The sequence below is a fragment of the Peromyscus leucopus genome, chromosome 3, assembly GCF_004664715.2.
Source record: "Peromyscus leucopus breed LL Stock chromosome 3, UCI_PerLeu_2.1, whole genome shotgun sequence".
NCBI lineage: Eukaryota > Metazoa > Chordata > Mammalia > Rodentia > Cricetidae > Peromyscus > Peromyscus leucopus.
The window spans coordinates 47,827,185-47,853,740 of NC_051065.1; the positions used below are offsets into that span (position 1 = coordinate 47,827,185).

The 26,556-nt window shown below is 43.2% G+C and overlaps 1 protein-coding gene across 1 annotated transcript; it reads left to right on the plus strand.

The window, feature by feature from the left end:
* The first annotated feature begins 16,620 nt into the window (after positions 1-16,620).
* On the plus strand, positions 16,621-26,011 carry Mrps33 (mitochondrial ribosomal protein S33). The gene is made up of 3 exons (XM_028881655.2): positions 16,621-16,644; positions 22,402-22,643; positions 25,649-26,011. Exons 2-3 carry the CDS (start codon positions 22,429-22,431, stop codon positions 25,752-25,754), a joined length of 321 nt encoding a protein of 106 aa, XP_028737488.1. The 5' UTR covers positions 16,621-16,644; positions 22,402-22,428; the 3' UTR covers positions 25,755-26,011.
* The last annotated feature ends 545 nt before the right edge of the window (positions 26,012-26,556 follow it).

A 26,556-nucleotide genomic window follows, 5' to 3' on the forward strand; every position in this document is an offset into this window, starting at 1 on the left:
GATGGGTGGTATCTGACTATGTTGTGTGGCCCAGGCTCATCTCTAACTCTTGAATCTTAAGAGATGGGGACTGCAGACTCACCCAGCTGTACCCAGATGCCATTTGCCTTATATATTTGCTGTTCAGAGCAAAGATGACAAATAAGGACAGGTTAAAAGACAGAGAAAATAGACGCCAACCCCATCGCGTGTTTGTAAACACCTACTGCACGGCAGCCTTTGCTGCAGACCTCAGCCCTTGTCAAAGAAGCTTCCAGTTTGGGGTGCAAGCAACCGTGGGGTGTTCAGCACTAAATCCCACCCCCTCCCCACCAAGGCTCAGGGAACATCCCAGAAGAGTGGTCAGAGGAAAAGGCCATAGGTCGGGAGACCCTGATACCAAAGGCTATCTCACGGGCATGACAAGGCCATTGCACTCATGATCTCACAGTAGCTGTGGCTGCCAGCACAGTCATGCGCAGGATCAAGCCAGTCAGCACTACAACATGGAAAGGGCGGGGCCTCATAGTCCCTATCCATAGCTGCAGGGTGACTGGCAGCCGATGACTGCTGGGGTAGGGAGAGTTACTTCTGGAGTTGGTAGTGACAGATTTCCCTGGGGGAAGGCACCTACACTCGTGTGCGTATTGGCAGCAATAATTAGACCCAGTGGGACAAGAAGAGGAGGAGGAGGAGAAGTTGAGAGGGAGGTGGGTGGGGTGACCCTGGAGGAGCTAGACAGTGGGGAACAGGGAGTGGACATGATCTAAATAAGTTGTATTCAAATATGAAGTTACCAAAGAGTAAATAAAAGTTACAATTTTAAAGAGCAGCTTAAACGGCAACTTATTGTATTTAATCAGGTAACAGCCCTATGAAGTAGAAGCTATTATTGCTGCCATTTCAAGTATAAAGAAAATAAAGCTTAAAAATATAAAATATTCCCCAAGGTCACATGGGAGGTGAATAGTGAAGCTGGGCTTCAGTTCTGGCCATCCGGCACTTGTATTTAAGCATGACACTCTCCTGACTCCCTGACCTGTGGGGTAAGTACAGTGATGCTATTATTATTAACAAACCATGTGTCTATTTATTCAGACTCCACTGAGAGGACACTGACCACAGACACTCTAATCTATTAGAGATGGTGACGCACAGCCACAGAGGCTAAAGAATCCTAGAAAGCTAGGAGGAAGTGCAGTCTAGTCACTGCAAAAGCAAATGGCAGGCAAATGTGTGAAGCAGATTAACGTTTCCTCAGGGGTCTCCAAACTCCTTTTCCGACCTCTTTCTCTCATCTTTAAGATTCCCCTCAGTGCCATTGGAAAGGAAGATGTCCTCTTCAAATGATTATGACTCGATTAAGAACTCAAAATGGGTTAATATCGAAATATCAGTGCGAACGTCTCAGAATGCTAATACTGTTGGTAGAAAGTTCAAAGGCGCAATGCTTCAGTGAAATATGAATTTCTAACATTGCAATGTGTACTCAAGGACAAGAACTCTTTGCCACCCAGAGCAAAACTGTGGAGAAAATGGGACTTTGAGAGAATTTTTGGTTTAAAACATTAAAATATATGGAGAGTATTTTAGAATTCAGGCAACTTAATATTAATAAATGCTGGAAATAGAGTTTAATTTATGGACTTTTTGTTGACAGAGTCCAGGGATGTGAAGGTTCAAGTAACTCCTAGGAGGGCAAGTTCAACTTTAACTGAAAGGAACATCAACACAGATAGCAAACACAGACCAAAGAGTCCTCATATGCTGTTACTCCGTGTAGCCTCCTTAGATATCCATGATCAAACTATTTCATTAATGAGTAAAGTGCTTTTTAAAAAAATAGTGTGGGGTAGGGAAGATAAATGCCTTTCTCTGACTCCACACATTTTTATTCTGTTCCATTAAGCTGCTCCTCTGAAGCAGAGGAAGAGAGCTGTGGTGATATTTTGTTTGTACTCTAACAAATAAAATTTTCCTGAAAATCAGAGGAGCTAGCCACTAGATTAAACATAGAGGCCAGGCAGTGGTGGCACACACCTTTGCTCCTAGCTCTTGGGAGTTCAAAGTCACCCTGGACTACATGAAATTAACCCAGTCTTAAAGAGAAACAGAGGCAGACAGTCATGGCTCACACTAGTACTTGGGAGTCACACGCCAATAATCCCAGCACTAGGAAAGTTGAGACAGGAAGTGATATGGCTGGGCAGAGAAAGGAATATAAGGCAGGAGGAACAAGAGTTTGGTAGCCCTTTCAGCTGAGAACTCAAAAGCATCCAGTCTGAGGATTCGTGGAGCCAGGGTCTCACCTCCCTTTCAGCCTGAGCATTCGGGAGTGGTGAGAAGTTTCTCTAGTGGCTTGTTCTTTTGTTTCTCTGATCTTTCAGCATTTACCCCAGTATCTGGCTCCAGGTTTTTATTATAAGACCAATTAGGATTCATGCAACAGAGAGAACCTCTTGCAAGGCCACAGAACTCACCCTGACCATGGAAACTCTGAAAGGCTGCAGATTGAAAAGGAAGCAATCTGCCCCCCAAACTGTGCCTGTAATTAACACACAGCATCACAGCACTGAAACGAGAGTCCTTCCGAATGGCCATTGGCTACCCTAGGCTGTGCTGATCTCAGGATTACCTCTGTTATGTTTAGATATGGAATGTTCCACATAGACTCACTTTTGGATCCCCAGCTGATGGTATTATCTGGGGAGGTTCTGGAAACTTTAGGAGATGGGGCCCCACCAGAGGAAGCAGATCAATGGAAGTGTGACTTTGAAGGTTATAGCTGGCCACCAATCCTTCCTCCTCAACTTTCTATCCAGTACGAGATGAAGAATATCTTCTGCCACACACTCAGTGATACTATGATGTTCTGCCAGAGCACATGGAGGCCATGTGACCAGAAACTGAACCTCCTTAAAACAGTGAGCCAAAACAAACCTTTCTTCGGTTGTTTGTGTCAGACACCCCATCAGCACCCACAGCTAAGGAGACCACAATTCACACTTGTGCTCAGCTCACTTCCTCCTTTTTTATCCATTCCAACCTCCCATCTCAGGAAATGGTTGCTGCCCACAGTGGATGGATCTTCCCACATCAATTAACTCAATCAAGATAATCCTGGCCAGGCATGCCCAAAGGCCTATCTTCCCGATGATTCTAGATTTAGTCAAGTTCAATTGAGATGAACCATCACATTACAAGGTCCCCAACAGGCTGGGGTGGGGGGTTGTATATCAAAACAATATCACTGGGATGGGAGTGTAGCTCCACAGTAGAACACTGCCTAACATGAGTGAGGCCCCGCGTTCAATCTTCAGCACGTCAATAACATTAATAATGAAGAGGAGGAGGAGGCATTGTTCAGGATTTACCAGGAGAAGGAAATACACATTGATTTTCAAAGTTCTCCATGTGTGCATTTTAAGGAAGTGGTCACAGAAGCGTGGCACGTCGCCCGCCTTAGAGGAAGAGTTGTAAGAGGGGTATTACAAATGGAAACCTGGCAGCAGGAATGCTTTTAACATGATTTTATACAGGGAAGTCCAAACACACTTAACTATAAAGGTGATGAATCTCCACATCCATTTGCAACTGACACCAGTCTCTACATTAGGACATTGGAAAAAATCCAGCAATTTTAGCCCAAATAAGAGTTGAAAGAAGACAAGAAAGATAAATGCAAATACAAAATAAAGCAAACAGAGAGAGAGAGAGAGAGAGAGAGAGAGAGAGAGAGAGAGAGAGGGAGATTATATTGTTGTAGGGTGTCCATCTGTGACTACTCAGGTAGAGGTTTAACCCAATAGAAAGTCCTTACCAGCCAGTTGACAACTAAGTGTTTGGAGACCAGGTGAAGCCCCAAGCCTCTCTCAGGGTGAGCTTTTAAGCACACAAATCATATCCTGGGTTGAGACAGCTCAGTTAACAAGAACAGTTATCCACAAGTGGAACAATAAAAGCGGAAAAGCAAGGTTGTATGTACATTTAGAGACTTTTGTTTTGTTTTGTTTTGTTTTGTTTTTCGAGACAGGGTTTCTCTGTGTAGCTTTGCGCCTTTCCTGGATCTCGCTCTGTAGACCAGGCTGGCCTTGAACTCACAGAGATACATCTGGCTCTGCCTCCCGAGTGCTGGGATTAAAGGCGTGCGCCACCACCGCCTGGCTGAGACTTTTTTAAAGATATGGATTTTCATAGATTAGGTCTTTGGTTTTGTTTTGGCAGGTGGTGCTGTCTATGTGCAGAGTTTTATGGTCTGAATGGTATTTTTACCATGGAGACAGTTGTGCTAAAGTCTGGGGGCCTATTAAGGTCTGGGGGGCTGTTACAATATCAATCTGAAATTGTTTCTTCAAATATTGATAACCTGTAGTATATTGTGCAAGCAGAGATTAAATTTTTGGTGATATCAACAACCTTCTAGAAAATATGTATCTTGCCAAAATGGACATAATGACAGAAATTTCTAAAAACATCTTAAATGGGCAGTGAGAATTACCAAAATAATAAGAAATAATAATGCTCTTTAAAAATTTATAATTTAAGGCCTTCATACAAAAAGAAACTTAAATACAGATAAATTCAAATACCAGCAAATTCTATGAAATATTTTTAGAAATAATAAGGCTAATTTCACAACTCTTCTAGGAAATAGAAAGCAGGGGCCAAGCTTTCACCTATTAATGTGACTTTGACACTAAAGCCTGGTGACTATACTTGGAGAAAGCAAAATTAATTATACACCAATCACATCCCTCAGTGTACATGCAAAATTCCCAAACAAAATATTCGCAGGCTAAGCAGAGAAAAACATAAAATAATTTAATTTCACAACCAAGTTGAGTTTATTCCAAAATTAAATGGTAAAACAATCAGTGTGATACAGAAGAGGATTTTTTTCTAGTTATACAGTCACTTCGATTCATACAGAGAAATACATGTAATAGGTTTCTATTGCAAGAAATCCATGGAGTCTATTTAACGGGCCAAGGAATTGAGTAGGGGGTAAGACTCAGTGCAGCATGGGAGATTTATCATAGGATCTAGGAAAGCCAAGCTATGTCCCACGCTGATCTTCTGCCTGGTCCAAGATCTGCCCGGTCTGTTCAGCATCGAAACCATGAGGGATCGAAGAGAGCTGTGCATCCCAGGCCTTAAGGGTCCCGAGCAGCCACACCCCAGGGGCATGTACAGGTCATAGGCAGGTGTAGCAGTTACCTGCTGCCTCTCTAGGGGCGGTGCTTCAAGATCATAGCTAGAACAGCTACCGACTACGGGTTTCAACACTGATGATGACAATGGTGTTGATGTGTAGTTAAGGATGGGAGCTTCTAGAAGTCCTGTGAGCAGAAACAGCCAGGAGTTACAGAGAGGAGATGAGGTAATTAAATTGGTAATGGTATCTTAACAAAGGGAAGGTGAAAATACCATCAGGAAGCAAGTGCCTGGAGAGAATCTATGATATGTCAATCATCCTAGGAGCCTAATTAAGAGAAAGGAGCAAAGACCAGCAATAAGGAGCAAGTCTCCAGTACCTGAAGTAGCTAGAGGGGCCTGGGAACAGGCGGAGTACTTGCTGTACAAGCATAAGGACCTGAGTTTCAGTTCCCAGGACCCACATAAAACCCAGGGACCACGGTACAAACCTGTAGTCCCAGGTCTGGAGAGACAGGGACCAGAGGGTCACTGGAAGCTCACTGGCCAGACAGTCTAGCTGAATCCCTGAGCACACAGTTCAGTGAAAGACTTTCCTCTCTCTTTTTTGTTTTCGTTTTTGTTTTTGTGTTTTGTTTTTAGAGACAGGGTTTTTCTATGTAGTTTTTAGTGCCTGTCCTGGATCTTACTCTGTAGACCAGGCTGGCCTGGTACTCACAGAGATCCACCTGGCTCTGCCTCCTGAGTGCTGGGATTAAAGGCATGCATTACCACTGCCCAGCCGAGAGAGACTTTCTCAAAGGTAAGGTGGAGATGACCAAGGAGGACACCAACTTCAACCTCTCACCTTCACGGGTACACACACAACGTGAGGCCACACACACAAACATTTATATATACACTCATGTACACACATGCTCACATACACCATACAGGCAGCTTGTAGAGAGACCTGGAGTGATGAGATTTTGAAGTGTGGGAAGCCATTAGCAAAGGTTGAGGGAAGGACACAGATCTGTACTTCAGAAAGGATCTCTGCGACAATGAGGAGAGTCTACGGATGGGCAGAGACTAGATAGCAGGCCAATGTGATGCTGTGGACAAGAAATAAAGGCTAGGGGACTTGGAGGGTAAATATGGGAGAAGAGAGTTGGGGGTTCGAGGATAATATATGAATTTCTGGTGTGAACATCTAGATAACAGTGATGTTATTTATCAGAATAATAACGTGGAAGGAGAAACAATGATGGGTAAGGGGGGTTGGGGGGATAATAAAACTAAAGATACATCTTGGGGATGGAGAGACAGTCAGTAAAGTACTGACTGTAAAAGCATAAGGACATGAGTCTGACCCCAGAATGTGAGTAAAACAGGCGGTGTGGTGGGGCACCCTTGTGTTCCCAGTGCTGGGGAGGCAGAGAGCCAGGGTCTTAGCCAGTGTTCTGCTGCTGTGAAGAGACACTAGGGCCGAAGCAACTCTTATAAAACAAAGAATGTCTTTTATAAGAAATTGAAGGTGTGCTGACAATTTCAGAGGTTTAGTCCATTATCCTCATGGTGGGGAGCATGGTGGCGTGCAAGCAGACATGGTGCTGGAGAAATGGCTGAGAGTCCTACATCCTGATCTGTAAGGCACACAGAAACAGAGAGACTAGGCCTGACATGGCCTTTGAAACCTTAAAGCCCACCCCCAGTAACACACTTCCTCCCACAAGGCCACACCTCGTAATCTTCTAGTCCTTTTCAAATAGTCCAACTCCCTGATGACTAAGCATTCATACATATGAGCCTGTGGGGGGTCATTCTTATTCAAACCACCATACATGTGTATCCCTGGAGCTCGCTGGCTCTCTGGCCTCACCTCATTGATGAATTCCAGGCCAGTGAGACATCCTGTCTCAACAAGCGAGGTGGACAGCACCTGAAAAATGACACCTGAGGTTGACATCACACACACACACACACACACACACACACACACACACACACACACTGAAAAGATCTATAATGTTACTACTTGTAATCTAAAATATGCATGCTCGGTATTGCTTCCCAATGTTTAACAAGTCTGCTATATGTATCTAATGATACACTGATGGTGGGATATAATCAATGCAATTATGGAAGACTACTTGAAAGTCTGTAAACACAAAGATGACACTTCAGGTGCCTCACCTGAAGAGATGTGTAGATATGTGCTAAGAGGCAGCTTGCAGAAGGATGTTCACTGAATGTTACTGATGATGAAAAAAAAAAAAAAACATAGAGACGAGCATTCCCTAGGTGCAAAATGTTAAATAACCATAATATATTCATATAGTGGAATACTCTACATAAATTAAAATAGATTAATTATATATGTATATATTAAGATATGTGACTCTCAAAAACACAATTTCAAGTGATTAAAGCAAGATGCAAAAGATACATACAGAAGATTCACAACTGTGTGCTTTGGAAATGAAAGGTATGGCTGTTTGTATCCTATTTGTGGCGCATACAGATGTCCAAAAGGACAAACACACACAGAGAGAAATAATGCACACCAATCTCAGATGATCATCACCCCTGAGAGACGGAGGGTGAGAGAGAAAAGTAGGAGGAATGGAGCTTCGTTTCTTCTGTGTTCATATCTGCACAGCAAAATCTAAATTTTAAAGAGGAAGAAGTAGAGGAAGCATTCATTTGACAAGCTATAAAAAGAACACCTCTCATTTTAAAGCCGGTTTTCTGAGTTATAATTTACATACCACAAGATTCAGCCTTTTCTACATATACAGTTTGATGAGTGTTAGCAAACAAGCACAGTTGTGTAACCACTAGTATAGTGGAAACGCACGTCCACTGCCCAGAGAGGTTCCCTCACGTCCCTCTGTGGCCAATCGCTCTTCCTTATCACTAGCGCCCCTCTATGGTCACCTGTCCTGTAGTTTCCAATCCCAGTGAAACACCTCCACAATGCCACCTAAATGGACTAATGGCATGTAGCCTATTGTTCTTACATATTACTTAGCACAATGCTTCTGAGACTCATCGACATATTTATATGTTGTCCTAGACAGGGTTTCCATTGCTGCGATGAAACACTATGACCAAAAAACAAGTTGGGAGGTGTGGTAGTTTGAATGTAATTGGCCCCCATAAGCTCACAGGGAGTGGCACTATTGGTAAGTATGGCCTTGTTGGAGGAAGTGTGTCACCGTGAAGTGGGCTTTGTGGGTTCCTATGCTCAAGCTATGCCTAGTTCAGTTCACTTCCTGTTGCCTGCAGGTCAAGATATAGAACTCTCAGCTACTTCTCCAGCACCAGGTCTGCCTGCACACCACCATGTCCTACCATGATGATAATGAACTAAACCTCTGAAACTGTAAGCCAACCCCAATTAAATGATAAGAGTTGCTATGGTCATGTGCCTCTTCACAGCAATAGAAACCCTAAGACAGGAGGAAAGGGATTATTTGGCTTATATTTTCATATTGTAGTCTGTTATTTGTTGTCTTTTATTCTTTTTTTGGGGGGTCACTACCTAGCTCCCAAATAAATTATACAGAGGCTTATTCTAAATTCTGAATGCCCAGCCTTAGCTTGGCTTGTTTCTTGCCAGCTTTCTTTAACTTTAAATTATCCCATCTACCTTTTGCCTCTGAGCTTTTCCTGTTCTCTTATTTCTGTAAATCTTACTCTCAATCCATGGCTTCCTGTGTAGCTGGGTGGCTGCCCATGGAGTCCTCCTCCTCCTCTGGCTGCTGCTTCTTTTTTTCCCCAGATTTCTCCTTCTATATATTCTCTCTGCCTAACAGACCTGCCTATCCTTTCTTCTGCCTTGCTGTTGGCCATTCAGCTCTTTTATTAGATCATCAGGTATTTTAAACAGGCACAGTAACACAGCTTCACAGAGTTAAACAAACGCGGCATAAACAAGAGTAACACACCTTAAAATAATATTCTACTGCAGTAGTCTGTCTTGAAGGAAGCCAAGACAGGAACTCAAGCAGGGCAGGAACCTTGATGCAGGAGCTGATACAGAGGCCATGGAGGGGAGTTGCTTACTGGCTTGTTCCCATGACTTGCTCAGCCTGCTTTCTTATAGAACCCAGGACCATGTGCCCAGGGATGGCACCATCTATGATGGGCTGGGCTCTCCCCCATCAATCACTAATTAAGAAAATGCCCTACACTGGACCTGCCTCGACTGAATCTGCCAGGTTGAGCTGAATCCCCAGGGGAGTCCTTGCCCTGGAGGAGATGGGATTGGAGGGTGGGCTGGGGGGAGGGCAGGGGAGGGAGTGGGAGGAGGGAGGACAGGGGAATCCATGGCTGATATGTAAAATTAAATCAAATTATAAAAGAAAAGAAAATGCCCTACAGATTTGCCTACAGACAGATATTATGGAAGCATTTTCTTAATTGAGGCTCCCTCCTCTGATGACTTTATCTTGTGTCAAGTAGACATAAAACTATCCAACACATAAGTATTCACAATTTATTCTCTTTTGTTCCTTAGTAGAATTGCATTGTATAGAGGTACCACAGTGCTCTTATCTATTTACACACTGATGGACTTTGAGTTGTGTCTCAGTCTGGGCTCTATAAATAAAACTGCTATAGTGGGACATGGAGGTTTAAGTCTGTAGTTCCAACAGCCTAGAGATTGAGATAGGATAACTTTTAAGTTCAAGATCAGCAGTCACACAATCACAATACATGCAGAACAGGCCTTTGTCAAAGTTCAATATCTTTTCATAATAAAAGCCCTGAAGAAAGTAGCAAGAGAAAAAACATACCTCAACATAATAAAGACTATGTATGACAAATGTATGCCAACATTATTCTAAACGGAAGAATAACTCAAAACATTCCCTCTAAAATCAGAAACCGGACAAGAGTGTCCACTCTGATCACTCTTATTCAATACAGTGTTCTGGGTCTTAACTAGAGAAATAAGGCAAGAAAAATAATAAAATATCTACAAATAGGAAAAGAAGTCAAACAATCCCTATTTGTACTGCCCTGTATTGGAATAGAGTCTTCAAATATGTAGTTAAATTAAGGGTCTTGAGATAAAAAAGATTGTCTAGGACTAGCCAGGTGGGTCATAAATGTAATCTGTGTCTCTTTTAAGATAGTGGGAGCCAGCTGGTGGTGGTGCACGCCTTTAATCCCAGCACTCGGGAGACAAAAGCAGGTGGATATCTGAGTTCCAAGTCAGCCTGGTCTACAAAGCGAGTACCAAGAAAGCCAGAGCTACAGAGAAACCCGGTCTAAAGAAAAAAAAATTGGTGGGAAACCTGTCACACACAGAGGAAAAGGCAAGAAGAGTAGGGAGCAAAGTAATATTTGAAGATGCTGGCCTTGGAGATTGAAACGATATGGCCACAAACCATACAAGCCCTGACCACTGGGTATTAGAAGAGTCAAAGAACTGATTCTCCCCAAAAGGAGCATTTGCTTCCCCAGAATGAGCATAGCCCAGTCAATATCCTGATTTTAGTCCAATAAACTGAACTTCAACCTCTGCCTTCCAGAAATGTGATGAATAAACTCATTGTGGTAAACCACTGTGTGTGGTATCTTATTACCGCAGCTTCAAGTAACATGAGCCACGTGAGTTCTACTTAGTGACAGTCATGGTGTCTACCTACGACCCTCTACATCTTGTGCTATGGTTTGGATATGGCTTGGAAATATCATCCAAGGGTCCATGGGTTGAAGTTTAACCCTCACTGTGAGGTATGAAGAGGGTAGAAAATTAATCTAACATGGCATTTAGAGAGGGGCCCTTTGGAAGGTAATTAGTATTAAATAAGCCATGGGGTGGAGCCCTCGTGATTGAGTGCTGGTGGTTTCATTTAAGAGAGAGACCAGGGAAGATACATACATGTTCCCTGTATCTTGCTGTGTGCGGCTCTGTACCACCTTAAGATTCTCCAAGCCAGAGGACTATGGTCAGGAGCATGGGGAGACGGGGAGACAGCTCAGCGATTAAAGCACTTGCTGTGCGAGCCGGACACCTGAATCTCCAGAACCTGCACAAAAGCTGGGTGCAATAGCACATATCTGCAACACCCGAGTACCACCACTGGGAGACCAGAGCAGAGAAGGGGCACTCCCAGGCCTGCTGGAAGACCAGAGAAGGAGCACTCCGGGAAGCTCCCAGGCCTGCTGGGAGAGCAGAGAAGGAGTACTCCCAGAGGCTACCAGGCCTGCTGTGAGAGCAGAGAAGGAGCACTCCCAGAGGCTACCAGGCTCCCTAGGAGAGCAGAGAAGGAGCACTCCGGAGGCCACAGGCTGCTGTGAGAGCAGAGAAGGAGCACTCCCGGAGGCCACCAGGCCTGCTGTGAGAGCAGAGAAGGAGCACTCCCGGAGGCCACCAGGCCTGCTGGGAGAACAGAGAAGGAGCACTCCCGGAGGCCACCAGGCCTGCTGTGAGAGCAGAGAAGGAGCACTCCGGGAAGCTCCCAGGCCTGCTGGGAGAGCAGAGAAGGAGCACTCCCGGAGGCCACCAGGCCTGCTGGGAGAACAGAGAAGGAGCACTCCCGGAGGCCACCAGGCCTGCTGTGAGAGCAGAGAAGGAGCACTCCCGGAGGCCACCAGGCCAGCTAGCCTGCTGTACTCAGCGGTGAATGAGTGACCCTGTCTCAGACAAGGTGCAAGGTAAGGACCAACACCTGAGGTTGTTCCCTGACCTTTGGCATGCACGCATATGCCCACACTCACACACATGAATGTGCATGCCAACATCGTACACATACCCCAGAAAAGAAAGTTATTGCCTAATGTGGGCCCCCTCCTACAGAACAGAACCAGGAGCCGAAATAAACCTCTTTCCAACGTACCAAATCTGTGGCATTGGTTATTAACAGAAAAAGAACTAATACACCTTGCTGCACTGTTTTCTGTTGGTTTGTTTTTGACATTTCTAAGTATTTTCTTTTCTCTTGAGAAATCCTGGGAAATAACCACAAAAGTACAGTACATCAAAAAAAAATGGGACTAATTTTCAACAACCTGAAAATTTCAAATTCTAGAATTGCTTGTTTTGAAACTAATTTCCAAACAAGACAGGATAAATAAAGAAAGAATTTAAGAAATCATGGATGTTCGTGACAATACTAAAACAGCTTGCTCTTGTCAGGACACTTCAGGACAAGGTAGGTAAGATTTGTTCCACCAAGGTTTTTTGTTTCTTTGTTTGCCTGGTAACTGCAAAGACACACCAAAAGCAACAAGGGCCACCTTAAAAGCGAAGGAGCTACTGGGAAAGAGGTTCTCAGATGCCGGCTCTCACTGCAGGAGTGGCGGGTGCTGGGCTGGGCTGGGCTGCCTGGCCCTGCTGCTCCACCTCATAGCCTGTGGGGTCGTGGGTCACACTTGTCTGGGAGGCCCACTGCCCTGGGAGAGCAGCCACTGAGCCTCTGGTGGGTGCGGGCTGCACTTAGAAGAGTGGCTTCTCTGCTTCTTTGCATGTTTCTTTCTGGCCTTGGCTTTGGCCAGCTTCCTCGCTGTCCTCTTGTTGTTCATGGTCTTGCTCTTTATGGGAGGGCCCTGTGTTCTTAACTGTGTTAACCGGCAATCTGTTATTGGCACCAGCAAGAGGAGACTTCATCCTTCAGCTCATCGGTCCCATTGTCCCTGCTCTGGATTTCCCACGCTTTGCCTCCTTTAGCAAGTCGTCTAAGGCTTTCCTCTCCAGCTCCTGATCCTCTTCCATGGGATAGGGGCAGGGGAGGTTCTTCTACATATCAGAAAAGATGCAGGGCAAAGCAGGAAGAACCACTAATTGCCTTGCTGTGTCTTTTTTTTTTTTTTTTTTTTTTTTCTGGAGCTGAGGACCAAACCCAGGGCCTTGCGCTTGCTAGGCAAGCACTCTACCACTGAGCTAAATCCCCAGCCCTTGCTGTGTCTTAAAAAAGATTTTTTTTCCAGATATGATAGAGCTCGCCTTTTAATCCCAGCACTCTGGAGGCAGAAGCAGGTGGGTCTCTGTGATCCCAAGGCCACCCTGGTCTACAGAGTGAGTTCCATGTAAGCCACGTCTACATAAATAAATAAATAAATAAATAAATAAATAAATGTAGGAAGGAAAAAAGGGTGGAAGGAATGACAGAAGGAAGGAAGATTTGTTGTGATTTATAAATGTTCACAAAACATACGAACAACATAAATCAGCAGAGATGGCTCAACAGTTGTAAACACACTACTCTTGGAGAGGACTCAAATTCAGTTCCCAGCTCCCATGTCAGGTGGCCCACAACCACCTATAACTTCGGCCTCAGGTTTTATGACATCCTCTGCTGGCCTCCACTGTTACCTGCCCTCATGTGAACATAGCTACACAGACACATACACAGATACACACACAATTAAAAACAAATATTTTTAAAATCTAGCAAGTCAGTTAAAATGATTTTTAAAAAGACATACAAAGTAGAAACAACAGTGAGCTTTATATGACTATAGCAGGCCCTCCATGTTCATGGGTTTTCCATCCATAGACTCACTTAATCATAGATCAATAATGTTTAAGGAGGGGGGAGAATACTTGTATCTGTAGTAAATGTGGACAGACTTTTTTCTTGTCAATATTCCCTTACCAATATAGTATAACAACTATTCACATATCTCTTACATTGTATGAGATATCATAACTAATCTAGAAATAATTTAAAGTATATTATAAGCTGTGCATATATTATATGCAAATATCAATCTATGAGTTGAGTACCCATAGATTGTGATGTCCATGACATGTCCTGGAACCAACTCCTCATATATAGTGAGGATACACTTAGAATATTTCATGCCATGAGTCAATTACAAATTCGGCTTTAAAGTTAACAGCCAATACAAAAAGGAGTTTGCATCAGTTAGTTCTTATCAACTTGACATAAACTAGAGTTACCCAGGAAGAGGTCATTTTAATTGAGTAATTGCCTCCAGCAGACTGGTCTGGGGATGTCTATGGGACGTTTTCTTGATTAATAATTGGTGGGAAAGGGCCAAGCCCCCTGTAGGCTTGTGTCATTCCTGGGCAGGTGGTCCTGGGTTGCAGAAGAAAGCAGGCTGAGCAAGCCATGGGAGCAAGCCAATGAGCAGTGTTCCTCCAGGATCTCTGCTTCAGTTTCCCACCCTGCGTCCCTGATGTGGTCTCCCTGGATGATGGACTGTAAGTGGCAAGCCAAATAAACTTTGCTCCCCAAGTAGTTTTTGGTCAGTGTTTCGTCACAGCAACACCGAGGCAAACTAGAATAGAAATCTTCTCGTTTATAAAACTTAAGAGGGCATTGGTTAAAAACAACCCAAACCTACAAAGAACAGAAAGCGCAAGGTGGAATTTCCCCAAGGACTGCTACTGCCCAGGACACTGTGGGGCAGGTGACTGTAGTTATGCATAGGATTTTAATAGCCTCGCTATAAATGTTTATAAGATTGCTTACGATAGCATGGGCTGATAACGTATTAAAATTGGCAAACACAAATTCTATAGGAGTGAAGACAATGTCAACCGAATACCCTCTAGATATAGAACTCACTGCTGACTTGCCTTAATTCTAAAATCTATTTTAGTGTATTTATGTAAGGCCTTGATTAATGCTCAGAAAATAAGTACTCATTTCTCAATCGAACTATCAAGCCTCCAATAAGTGCTGTATGGTAATCCCTCTAAAACGTGGCTCTATTGAAAGGAGATTTTGCAAGGAGTGACTTACAGTGTTTCTGTTGTCAATGAGAGGTTTAGATAACTACTGAGGAGACATGCCTTTTTTATGGGAGGGGGTCTCTCAGTTCTTGTCTTTTCATGGAAAAATTCAGTGGAGACACACAGTTTAGTGGTTTACTTAACAAAGCAAGCAAAGATTCCAAGAAGTGAGCCATCCAAAGAAAAGGGGAACAGTCCAGTATATTCTGCATTGTAATTTTTTTGTTTGTTTGCTTTGTTTTTTGAGACAGGGTTTCTCTGTGTAGCTTTGGAGCCTGTCCTGGATCTCACTCTGTAGACCAGGCTGGTCTCGAACTCACAGAGATCTGCTTGGCTCTGCCTTCCGAGTGCTGGATTAAAGGCATGTGCCACCACCACCCGGCTTCTGCAAGATCCTCTAGAAAAGCTTATGAATGGAGGCCAAAGCCACAATGAAAATGATACTACAGTGAAGTTACGATCTTTGGAGCATGCAGACAGACCCTTCACTGGTGCACAGATGGGCAAATACGCCAGTGCCTTAGTTTTTATACGGTGTGAAAAACCTATAGGCAGCTCCAAAGACAGTTGGTTATAAAGGGCACTCTGTCAGCAGACACAGATAAGCAGTATTCTTGGTCCACATATCTGATTTCCTTTTGAGATTGCCCAAAGTCCCATGACTGATCTCATAACTAGCCACTGGTTAAGACATTTTTCTTGCCCCACAATTAAGACATCTTGGGGTTTTTTTTGTTTTGTTTTTGTTTTTGTTTTTTGTTTTTTGGTTTTTTTTTTACATCGAGACTTTATCATAAATGTTGGAAGCAGATGTGACCGTTGTATCGCTTGGTCTACTTGTGGGACTCCTAAAGTGGGGAGGGAGGCCTGTCCCTGATGCTTTGGCTGGCTTATGGGAACCTATTCCTCATACTAGGTTGCTTTACGAAGCCTTAATACGAGAGGAGCTTAGTCCTACCTCAACTGGATATGCCATGCTTTGTTGACACCCATGGAAGGTCTGCCCCTTCCTGAACAGAAAGAGAGGAGGAGTGGATGGAGGTGGGGGCAGAGGGGAGGTGTGGAGGAGGCAATGGGAGGGGAGTAGGGAGGGGGAAATGAGGTCAGGATGCAAAATAAATGAATAAATTTAATTAATAAAAATATTTCAAAGAAAAAAAAAAGGTTGGGAGCAGAGTTTTACAAGAGCTTGTCCAGCTGTACAAAGAGAAGCAGAACTTGGCTGTCTTCCAAGACACAATTCTCTCGGTGCGGCTGTTCTCTCTTCCACCCAACAGCTCCATCACTGCCCCCGGACGAGAGGAGCACAGCTCCAAAGATAACCCCTGGACTAACAGAAAGGAATTTTCCTAAGAGGGTCAACAAGACTCCGACCCAGCATCAACTAGTATCTTTGGGGCGCACAGGGCATATAAGCTCGATGAAAAGAAAACGAGGAGAAAGGAAAAAAAATACTGCACTTATTCAAAGAGCACGCAGCTTCAGAGATGAGGGACGCAGCTCGGTGGCCATTCTCCACACAAGGAAGCTTGCGAAGCCTCCAGCACCCTCCGAGAAAGCCAAGCCTCGCCGGCTCTCAGAACCACACGGGCACACACAGCTTTTCTCTCCGGCCGAGGCCCTCGGCTCCGAGCGAGCCCGACCGCTAGGTGTCACCCGCGGCCCCGCCCCCGGAAACAATAGTGGTTCCGGGATGTCCGCCTGCTCCGCTCTAGCCACGGAGCTTCCGCCTCTCTCCTGCTCTCCGGGGCAGGGAGCCGGCCGGGGGGGGGGCGGACCTTCCGGAACGCGCGCGAGCAAGTCAGGCGCAGGTAAGGCGCGCGGACGGCGGGGGTCGCCGCCGAGGGTGGCGGCGGTGCTGGCCGCGCAGGTCGCTCGCCCGGTGGGTTGCCAGGATCCAGGCGAGTCCGTCAGGCCCCGCCCGGACGTCCCACGCGTACCCCACAAACACCCTTGGCCTTCGCCTGCGTGCGGTGGGGAATTGAACTAGCCAAGCATGCACTTCCTCTCTCCCCGTTGGCCCGCCCTCCACAGTTTCGCGGGGAAGGTGCAGGACGTTGTCACTAGTCTTTAAAATGCAATCAAAATGATAGTCGGGAAAATATATGACACCGCTGCAGCTTCCGTCACCTGAGAGGGACCGAATCTGACAGCGGAGAAGAGAAGTTGTTCACGCTGAACGGAAATAAAGTTAGTATCTGTTCAGTGGCGTTCGTGCCCTGTGACCCGGTAAAATGACTGGTGCCGATTTGTAAATGCTCGTTCTGATTAGGTTGCTTCCCAGTAACAACACGTGTGCATTCCTTGGGTCGTGACTGGACACGCACCATGCCTGCAGTTTTGCCTCAGTCTCACAATTCAGGGAGACCATCTGACTTGCTCTGTAGACCAGGCTGGCCTCGAACTCAGAGATCCGCCTGCCTCTGCCTCCCGAGTGCTGGGATCAAAGGCGTGTTTCACCATCACCAGGCCAGTTCATATTCTTTTTAAAAATAATTAAAAAAAAAAAAAAAAAAAAGATCTGAGGAACTGAAGAAAGCTTCCTCCCGGGAAAATACACAATGCACATCTCATACAAGTGATTTACAAAGTGATTGACAGCAGCGTTAATCGACATTAACTCCACCGTCATCTTCACCTTTAAAAAAGATAAAAGTAAACCTAATCCAAAGCCAGTTACTGAACCAGAATTGATCTTTTTAATCGAATGGAGAAGCTGGGGAAATGGTTCTGTGGGTAAAGTGTTTACCGTGCAAGCATGGGTACTTGAGTTTGATCCCCAGTACCCACGTTTAAAAAAAAAAAACCTCATTTACTGGGGAAACAAGGTAGGGAGCAATTGGATACCTGATGTTAACCACTGACCTGCACATATACCTGCCAACACTCTAGAAAAAATAAAAATCCATCAGAAAGATAAGAAACTTGCCTTTTTACACCAAAGGAAAAAGATAAAGGAATTCTGGATTTTAAGACATGGAGTTAATGTGTTTTGCTTGATATATTTTAGTAATTTGGTTTTGCTTCTCATTTTCAACAATTCTTTTCTCCATAACATTGTATTTTTATTTCATTCACATTTAAAGAAACATAACAATTCAAAGGGACTAATTTGGGGGACTGGAGAGATGGCTCAGCAGTTAATAGTGCATATTACTCTAGCAGGGGACCCAAGTTCCTATGTCAGGTGGCCCACAACCACCTATAACACGGTTCTAGGGCAGTAGTTCTCAACCTGTGAGTTGTGAGCCCTTGGGGTTCACATATTAGATACTTACAATTTATAACAGTAGCAAAATTACAGTTACGAAGTAGCAGCTAAATTTTATGGTTTGGGGTCACCACAGCATGAAGAAGCATTTAGGAAGGATGAGAACCACTGTTCTAGGGATTCCAACACCATCTTGCCTCCTCAGGCACTGAGCTCACGTGCACTTACACAGATCCACCCACACATAAATGTTTAAAAATTAAAATTTTTTACACTATTATGCAACTCCTAGGATAATTTTATATGAATTAAAATTAATTGACATGTAAATTATTTGACTTAGTGTGATTTTTTTAAAGTTATAAAATTGAAATCCTTTAAGAAAGCATGCTAGCCCGGCAGCAATGGCGCACACCTTTAATCCCAGCACTCGGGAGGCAGAAGCAGGCGGATCTCTGTGAGTTCGAGGCCAGCCTGGGCTACAGAGTGAGATCCAGGACAGAAACCAAAACTACACAGAGAAACCCTAGCTCAAAAAAAAACAGAAGAAAGAAAGCATGCTAAGATCTTGAGAAATCCTAATTTTTTAATTTTATTTTACATGTATTTGTGTGTGCACAGGCATGCTGAGGTGAGAAGACATCTTGGGGGAGTCAATTTTCTCTTTCTACCATGTAAGCTCCAGGGATCCAACTCAGCGCAGGCCTGGTGGCCAGCACGTGAAGATGCTAAGCCATTTCTCGGGCCCAATCTTTCTTTCTTATTTAAAGTTAGAAAAGGGGGAAAAAATAGCAATGTGTCAGTCTTAGGACCAGTAGTTACAGAAAATAATCCTTTTTAGCCTGTGTTTTTTGTTTTGATACAAGGTCTCACCATGTAGCCTTGGCTGACCTAAAACTCTACTTAGAACACGCTGGCCTTGAACTCACAGAGATTTGCCTGCCTGTGCTTCCAAGTGCTGGGTTTCAAGGCCACCCCTGGCCTGTGTTGGTTCATTAGTGTGTTTGTCTGGACTTGTACATTTCCAGTACAAGTGAGATGGCTCGATGGATAAAGACGCTGCCATCAAGCCTAATGGCCTGAGTAAAATAGCAGGCGCCCATGTGACGGAGACCCATGCATTGTCCTCTTACCTCCACGTGTGTCTTGTAGTGCATGCGTGCCCACATGCATGCATACATACACCACGGCACAAAGTCAATGAGTGCAATTTTTAAAGCTTTCTTTACAAAGCACATCCTTTGTTTAGTAGTTGTTTTAACCAGGTTCCTCTGTCATTTACTATGATGTGTGTCTGTGCTGTGGAAGGAAACTAAAGCCATGGTGCTGGAAGTGCAGCTGAGTCAGGGACTCGGGTCTTTGTCATAAAGACTTCGTCATTTTAAGACTTGGGTTTTGTTGTCTGTGTTGCCATGGATTCGAATGTGATCTTATTACAGGTTATATATCCCACCTGTCTGCTACAATACAAAGTGAGTATGGCGTTACCTTAGCATCCTTTGATGGCTTTGGCTGTTTCTAGAGCGTCCCTTCCTCCCTTTCCTGTCTGTCGGGTTACCAGGGTGCTGGTTGCCCCACCACCCTCATCAGGCTTTGTAAATGAAGGTGTCCTTTCAGGTAACAAACACACACAGTTACACCTGAAATTTTATCAAGTGTAACTGTGTGTGACATGTGCACTCTCTCAGACAAGAAGTCAACAAGTATGTCTGTGTGAGCACTAAACGCCAAGCTGTCAAAGAGGTTTATGGCTGTTCTTTTTTTTGAGTTACCATTTACTGAGTATCACTGCCCTCCTTCTCACAACATTCCTCCAACCTTTCTTTTCAGAGAAAAGGGGAAGCCAGATTTAGACAGGCAAAGTTCAGAACAGACTACATGACGGAGCCAGGGTGCAAGGCCAGGTCTCATCCCGTAGCCTCTATTTAAAAATAAAGTGTAGTGTGGTTATGAGTACACTTCGCAAAAAAAAAAAAAAGAAAAAAAAATTAATAATTAAATAAATAAAATAAAAATAAAGTGATTGGGAATTCAGAATGTATTTTCTTTTAAATGCTGTAGTGAAATGATAGTTCCTATCCTGCTTTAAAGAATCTCCAGAAATTTTATGCAAGTACAGTGGAAACCTATTCTGATACTATACTGTAATTAAGAGAGCAAAATGAAAAAAGGGCAGAAACAATTTGTTTGTTATAAAGTTGTGTTTAAGGAAAAAAGCACACATAGAAACATGGCTGCTTCTGAAGACTTCTGGACATCTGCAAGGCCAGGAGGATTGTGACACTGGTCATTTTTTTTTTTTTTTTTTTTTTTTTTTTTTGGTTTTTCGAGACAGGGTTTCTCTGTGTAGCTTTGCGCCTTTCCTGGAGCTCACTTGGTAGCCCAGGCTGGCCTCGAACTCACAGAGATCCGCCTGGCTCTGCCTCCCGAGTGCTGGGATTAAAGGCGTGTGCCACCAACGCCCGGCGACACTGGTCATTATTGTCTACTTAGATGTTAAACCAGTAATGACATTTTTTTCCCTGATCAAAATGAAACCTCATTCCTATAGCACCAGCCCAAATCTCTCTGCAGCCACACGGCCCAACAAGAGATGGCAGAGAAGTGTGTGAAAATGGAAGAGCAAGGAAAGCTAAGTGAACCCCAGATTCAGTTGAATGGGACTTCCAGTCTGACTCTTCTCCCCTTGCTAGCCTTTGGGGGGCACTGCTGGCCCAAGATCATCTAGTTGGCATTCAAGGTGGTAAATGGTTTGAGGCTGACATTCTACAGTTGGTTTGAGGTCAACCTCTGTTCTGTTTCTGGATGTTGAAATAGCATTAAAACTTTCTCAAATAAACTGAGTTTGTTTCTTGTGAATACTGTTTTGAAATTTTATCAGGTGCCCTACACCTTGTCTTGTCTTTTAGCAGGTGTGTGGACCTCTTTGCAGGTGGCAGTCAGTTTTATTGGCATTCTTATTTCTTCCCACACTCTACTGGCATTTTTATTTTTGAGGTATTAGTTTGCTGGAACCAGACTTTGCTTTGCAGAAGTGATGTGCAAAACTCTGAGGAGCTGTTTTATTTTAGCACCCTTCTTGAGAGGTTTTGGTATAGTTCTCCCATTAGTTTTTTTCAGATCGATTTATGCCTTTTTATGTTTGAAAGCCAGCTCCTTTCCCTCTTAGCCAAACTATTCCCCAAATAGTCTTTTAGCCAGCGAGGATTTTCATCTTGGCATGAAAATTTCACATAAATTGGCATATTCTGCCACCAATAGCCCATTTATCTGACCTAGAATGAGATGGCATAGTTATTCTACCAGAAGCATTCTTTTTATTGTTGGTGGTAAATATTTTTTACTTTTTATTATGCCTGTGTCTGTGAATCCATGCCATTTAAGTGTGGTGCTCACAGAGGCCAAATGAAAGCATCAGCTCCCATGGAGCTGGAGTTTGAGGCAGTTGTGAGCAGTCCATCGCGGGTGCTATGGACTGAACTATCCTCCGGAAGAGCAGCAAGCTATCTCTCCAGCCCCTAGAAGCATTCTTGATTTTTACATGTCCATTATGTGGGGTTTTTTTTTTCTGTCTATTAGCTATAATTTTTTAATACCCTAGTTATTATTATTATGCCTGTTTCAACATTCTGTGCCTCTAAAGAAAAAGTTACTTTGAGCTGGTTTGCATTAAGGCTGATAAATAGCCTCCTAATTCCTAGGTGACTTTTGTTCATGGATAACAGATCATTTGAGCTGATGATCCTTATTTGAGCTGTTGAATTTTGTTTCTATAGAACTACTGTCTGTTTTTCCCAAATGGCTTTCAGTTGCTAGGCAGAATTCAATCCAGTAACCTAGAGGCCAAATGACCTCATAACTCATTAGCAGTTCTCCGAGCCATCTGGTGCCCTTGAGGAGAACAGTGTTCAAAGGACTGATAATAAAGACAACAGCATAATTACTTCTCTGCCATGATTACACCTTTAGATGGCAAGCAGTCAGCATATTTATTTGCAGATTGCTTGGGTGGTTGTTTCTAAAGGTATAATAACTATGCTATAGCAGAATAACTTGTTTCCCTGACCCCTTCATCCAGCTTGCAAATAAGTAAACTTGACGACAAGTAAATAACCCATTGAATCACAAATTGTAAGAAAGGTAATACACCAAAGAAACATAGTGCCATAACACAAATATAAAAACCACAAGTGTGAGGAAAGAAGTAGCTATAGAGTGGAGATGTCACAACTCCAGGGCAGATCTTGCCAAAGGTACACAATAATTCTTGGGTGGCTTGCTGTATTTCACTTTTTACAATATTTACTAGATAAGTGCAGAATTTCTCACGCTCACCTATTAATCTCCTTTTCTGTAGGGAATCTTGTTCCTCGCTGCCTAAGAAATGGCTTCACTTTCAGAATATGCACTGCGTATGTCTCGTCTGAGTGCCCGGATCTTTGGTGAAGTGGCCAGGCCTACTGATTCAAAGTCCAGGAAAGTGGTGAATATGTTCAGTGAACAGCCCTTGGCCAAAAAGAAAGAGACTTATGACTGGTATCCAAATCACAACACGTATTTTGCGCTCATGGGCACACTCCGTTTCCTTGGCCTTTACAGGTGAGGAGAGGGAAAAAAGACAGGGCTTTGTTCGAGGTGGTGTTAACAGATCAGCAAAGGAAAACAATTAGCGTGTCTCTCCCTACAGTTTTGTGGCTCTTAAGAGAGAGTCCAGGTACATCAAAAGGTATAGTGTGTAGGGGTAGGTGCTCTTTCAAAATTGCCTTGATTCATAAACAAGCAAACAAACAAAAATATAGCTTGTTGGAATTATGTCTAAAGTATAACCTGCATCAAATTGTACTGAGCTATTGTTCGTTAATTTAAGAGTGCTCTAAAAAGGATGGGAATAGGGAGTGGGCCAAAATGATGAGGAATCAACCCCCACAAGCAGCATGATTGCTAGAGCAGCTAGTTCTTGGTACAGATGAACAGAAGCCTGCCCCACACCTGAGCTGCCTCTTACTGGCTGTGTAGGGGCCTCCATTCTCTGCTGGTGGCAGTTTTGTTGACATTCTCACTCCTCCCCCTCACTTCTGGCATTTTTATTTTGTGTCTTTGGTATAAATTTTGATTGGATAAGCTGTAGGTTACTTTTAATGGTAATTTATAAATCACATAACTCTTAATACTGTGTTTTGTATGTTTGATAGGTCTAAGAAGCAAGTGCTTTCCTTGTAGAAAAAAAAATAAAATAAAATACCAAGATGGCCATTTTTCTTCAAAAAAAATTTAAGAAAACTTCCAAGCTAATAAATGCCCCTTACAAAGAATTAAAACAATAAGATCCCATAAAACTGAATTGCATACCATCTTTAAAATATAACATGTTTTAATTGGACCTAACTATTAACGTGGGACCATTCATTGTAATATAAAATAAATAGCACAGCATGATACTCATTCCAGAGAGCTAAAGGTTGGTACATTCATTTATCCAGCATATTTTTTAAGTCCTTTCCATGTACGGGCATTTAAGATGGACATTAAAGGAACAGCAGTGAACAAAACAAATGGACATTCTAAGTGAATACATTATTAGAGATTACAATGCATGGCCTACTTTTGAGTGTCTGGAATTGCTAGGGACTATCTCCTTTGCCATTAGTCTTGGCAGAAAATAAAACCTAATTTTATTATGACCCAGAATAAAATATCAGAAGCCAGATCCCGTGGAAGGTTATAACCCCTAACAAAATTACATTCAACAATTTTAATATGTCTGCTTGATATTGTCTTCCATTTATTTGAAGAACAAAGACCTAGCTATCTGTGGGGACAAGGGAAAAAATACTAAGCACTTAGTTGTTCATTGAGAAGCAAAATTATTTTTATGTGCTTTTTCAGTAGTTATGGTAAATGATGCCTCCAATGCATGGCCATCTGTAGCATCAGAGAGGATAAATGTAGACATCCCTTCAATAAAGTCTGATGTAAAGGCCTGCAAAAGAGGGAGGGAAATATAATCAACCAAGACAGTTGATTCACTCAGTTAACAAGCTGCTGTGTTGTGCTAGCAGCCTTTGTAGAGTTTTCTGTCTGATGATAGACAGAAACAGGGAGGGAATGAAGAATGGGAAAATGATGTAACAAATAATATGATATGTTTGGTGACAATGTCGAACATCCTGGGGGTGGGGGGAGGCAGAACTAGCTAAGCAGGATCCAGAGTGCTGACAGGGCCTGTGGTGAGCTGGGGACGGGCATGCTAACAGCCTTAAACAGGGCAGTCAGGGTCAGCCCCATAGAAGAGATTGAGGTTGTGAGTGGACCTGGTGAGACCTGGGGTAGAGCTTGTGGGACAGAGGCAAAAGTGAACAAAGGCCACTCTTCCTGGGGCCGGAGTGTACCTGCAATGGCCCAGGAATAGTCTGGGCTAAGGGAACAACTGGGAGACAGGAGGCAGGACACAGGGGTCTGGGAGTGCTGTGCTAAAGAACAGGGCTTTTGCCCTGGGCAACAGAGTTTCAACATGATCTAACATCTATTTTAGATGAATTATGGTTATGTTGAAAACTATTTGTCAGTCATAGCTAATCTCAAAGAGGTCTGTGCTATAATAGTCCATCATGTTCATGGAATGAGATATCACATTCTTTAAAATCAATCTTTTAAAAAAAATAGCTTAGGTAGACCCAGCAAAGCATCCCTTTTTTATATATTTAGTCTATTCTATGAAATCCATTAAATAATGTATATTCAATCCATACGCCATTACTGCCGCCTGTTACAGGTGAGGAAAGTTCAGCACTCATGTCTCATGGACTGTGTTTTAAAGCCAGGTTTCCATGGGTCCCGTGGCTTCCATGTTTAAGCACTTTCTTTGGGTAGTTAGACATTTTAATACAGTTGTAGCTGTCTCCACCTTCTGCACTGTCCACGTGTATAATTAGTCCTGGCTGCTCTGACTCCTACAAGGCCTGTCTTGATTTGCCTTCCATCTGCTTCAGCCTTTCCCAACAGTCTTCTTGTGTGGGACATTCACTGCCATGCAGACTGTTCTGGAGAACTGCCCGGTTTTAGTAGACACTAATTCCTAGGGCAATCAGAATCTCTGTGCAGCTACCGAAAATAATACTCAAGTTTTGTTTTGTTTTGTTTTGTTTTTTGAGACAGAGTGTCTCTGTGTAGCCTTGGCTGACCTGGAACTCACTCTATAGACCAGGCTAGCCTTGAACTCACAGAGATCCACCTGCTATTGTCCAAGTTTTACTCCTCGATGTTTAGTCTTTTTAGTTTTTTTTAATACTGGGAATCTAACCCAAGGTGTTTAGCCTTAATATAGGGAAATGTTGGGTGGTGTATCTCATAGTTCCGTAGGTTTACCTGGGCTCACCTGGAAGTTTACTACTCTTTGTGGTATTGTGTCTGTGAAGGAAAATTGACATCTGAATTCTTACAACCTAACCAGTCTATATGTTGGGTAGACTTTCTGTTCACCAAACTAAGCACATGCCCTGAAAACCCTGCTCAACAGCCTAAGAGGACAGCTCGAGATTGGCACTTCTCCTGAGTGATAAACATAGCTGGTTGATTTTGTTTTTTCTTTCTCCTTCTTCATCCAGAGATGAGCATCAGGATTTTATGGATGAGCAAAGACGTCTAAAGAAGCTCCGTGGAAAGGGGAAACCAAGGAAAGGAGAAGGGAAAAGAGCTACAAAGAAGAAATAGTATCAGCTCACCAAGAAAGGAAATTCCTTCCTCAGTGACTAAGGAAGTGTATCTCGTTAACTTTTCACATATTAGAGGAAGGTGACCTTCCTCAGTAGACATCAACCCCATGTTTTCATGCACTTCAGTTAAGCTGTAACTGGTTTCTTGAAGATATTCTAATTCTTCAAAATTATATTTACATTGGTTTTGTAATCTAAAGTTTACCTCCTTTTCTAATGGAATGAATAAACTGTTATTTAGCGATTTGTTCAAGAGGGGAGTGGAATATTGCGGTTGGAGCAGGGGGAACCCCCCCTAAATAGCATCCTGTACTTTCTTTATTCCTCCATTACTTCCCCACCCAGCCCTAACCTTTGACCATTCAAGCCTTTGTCTTCACCTTCAAGCTTACTCTTTTGAAGGTGCCTCAGTGAGCTTAAAAGCTTTCTGGAAAAGCGGATATTGAATGCCTAGTATATACAAGTACTGGGGCCTTGGTAAATAGAGTGGTAGTTTTTAGCTCATGGAACTTGAAGTCTTATAGAAGAGTCTAATATAAATACATATATTTAATGCAATTATCTATAATTGTATTAAATGCTATGAAGAAAACTACTTTTTGAGATGGTGAGTGGGTAGATAACTGGAAATATTGGCAAAACCACATTAAGAAATGTAGAGACCTTCCTAAAGAAAAAAAGAAATTATATTTAAACTAGAGACAAAGGATAAATAAGAGAAAAATAATGAGGAAAGTGTTGGAAGTGAAGAAAGATTGAAAAGCCCTAAGGTAAGAAGAAATTCTTGGCCCGGTGGTGGT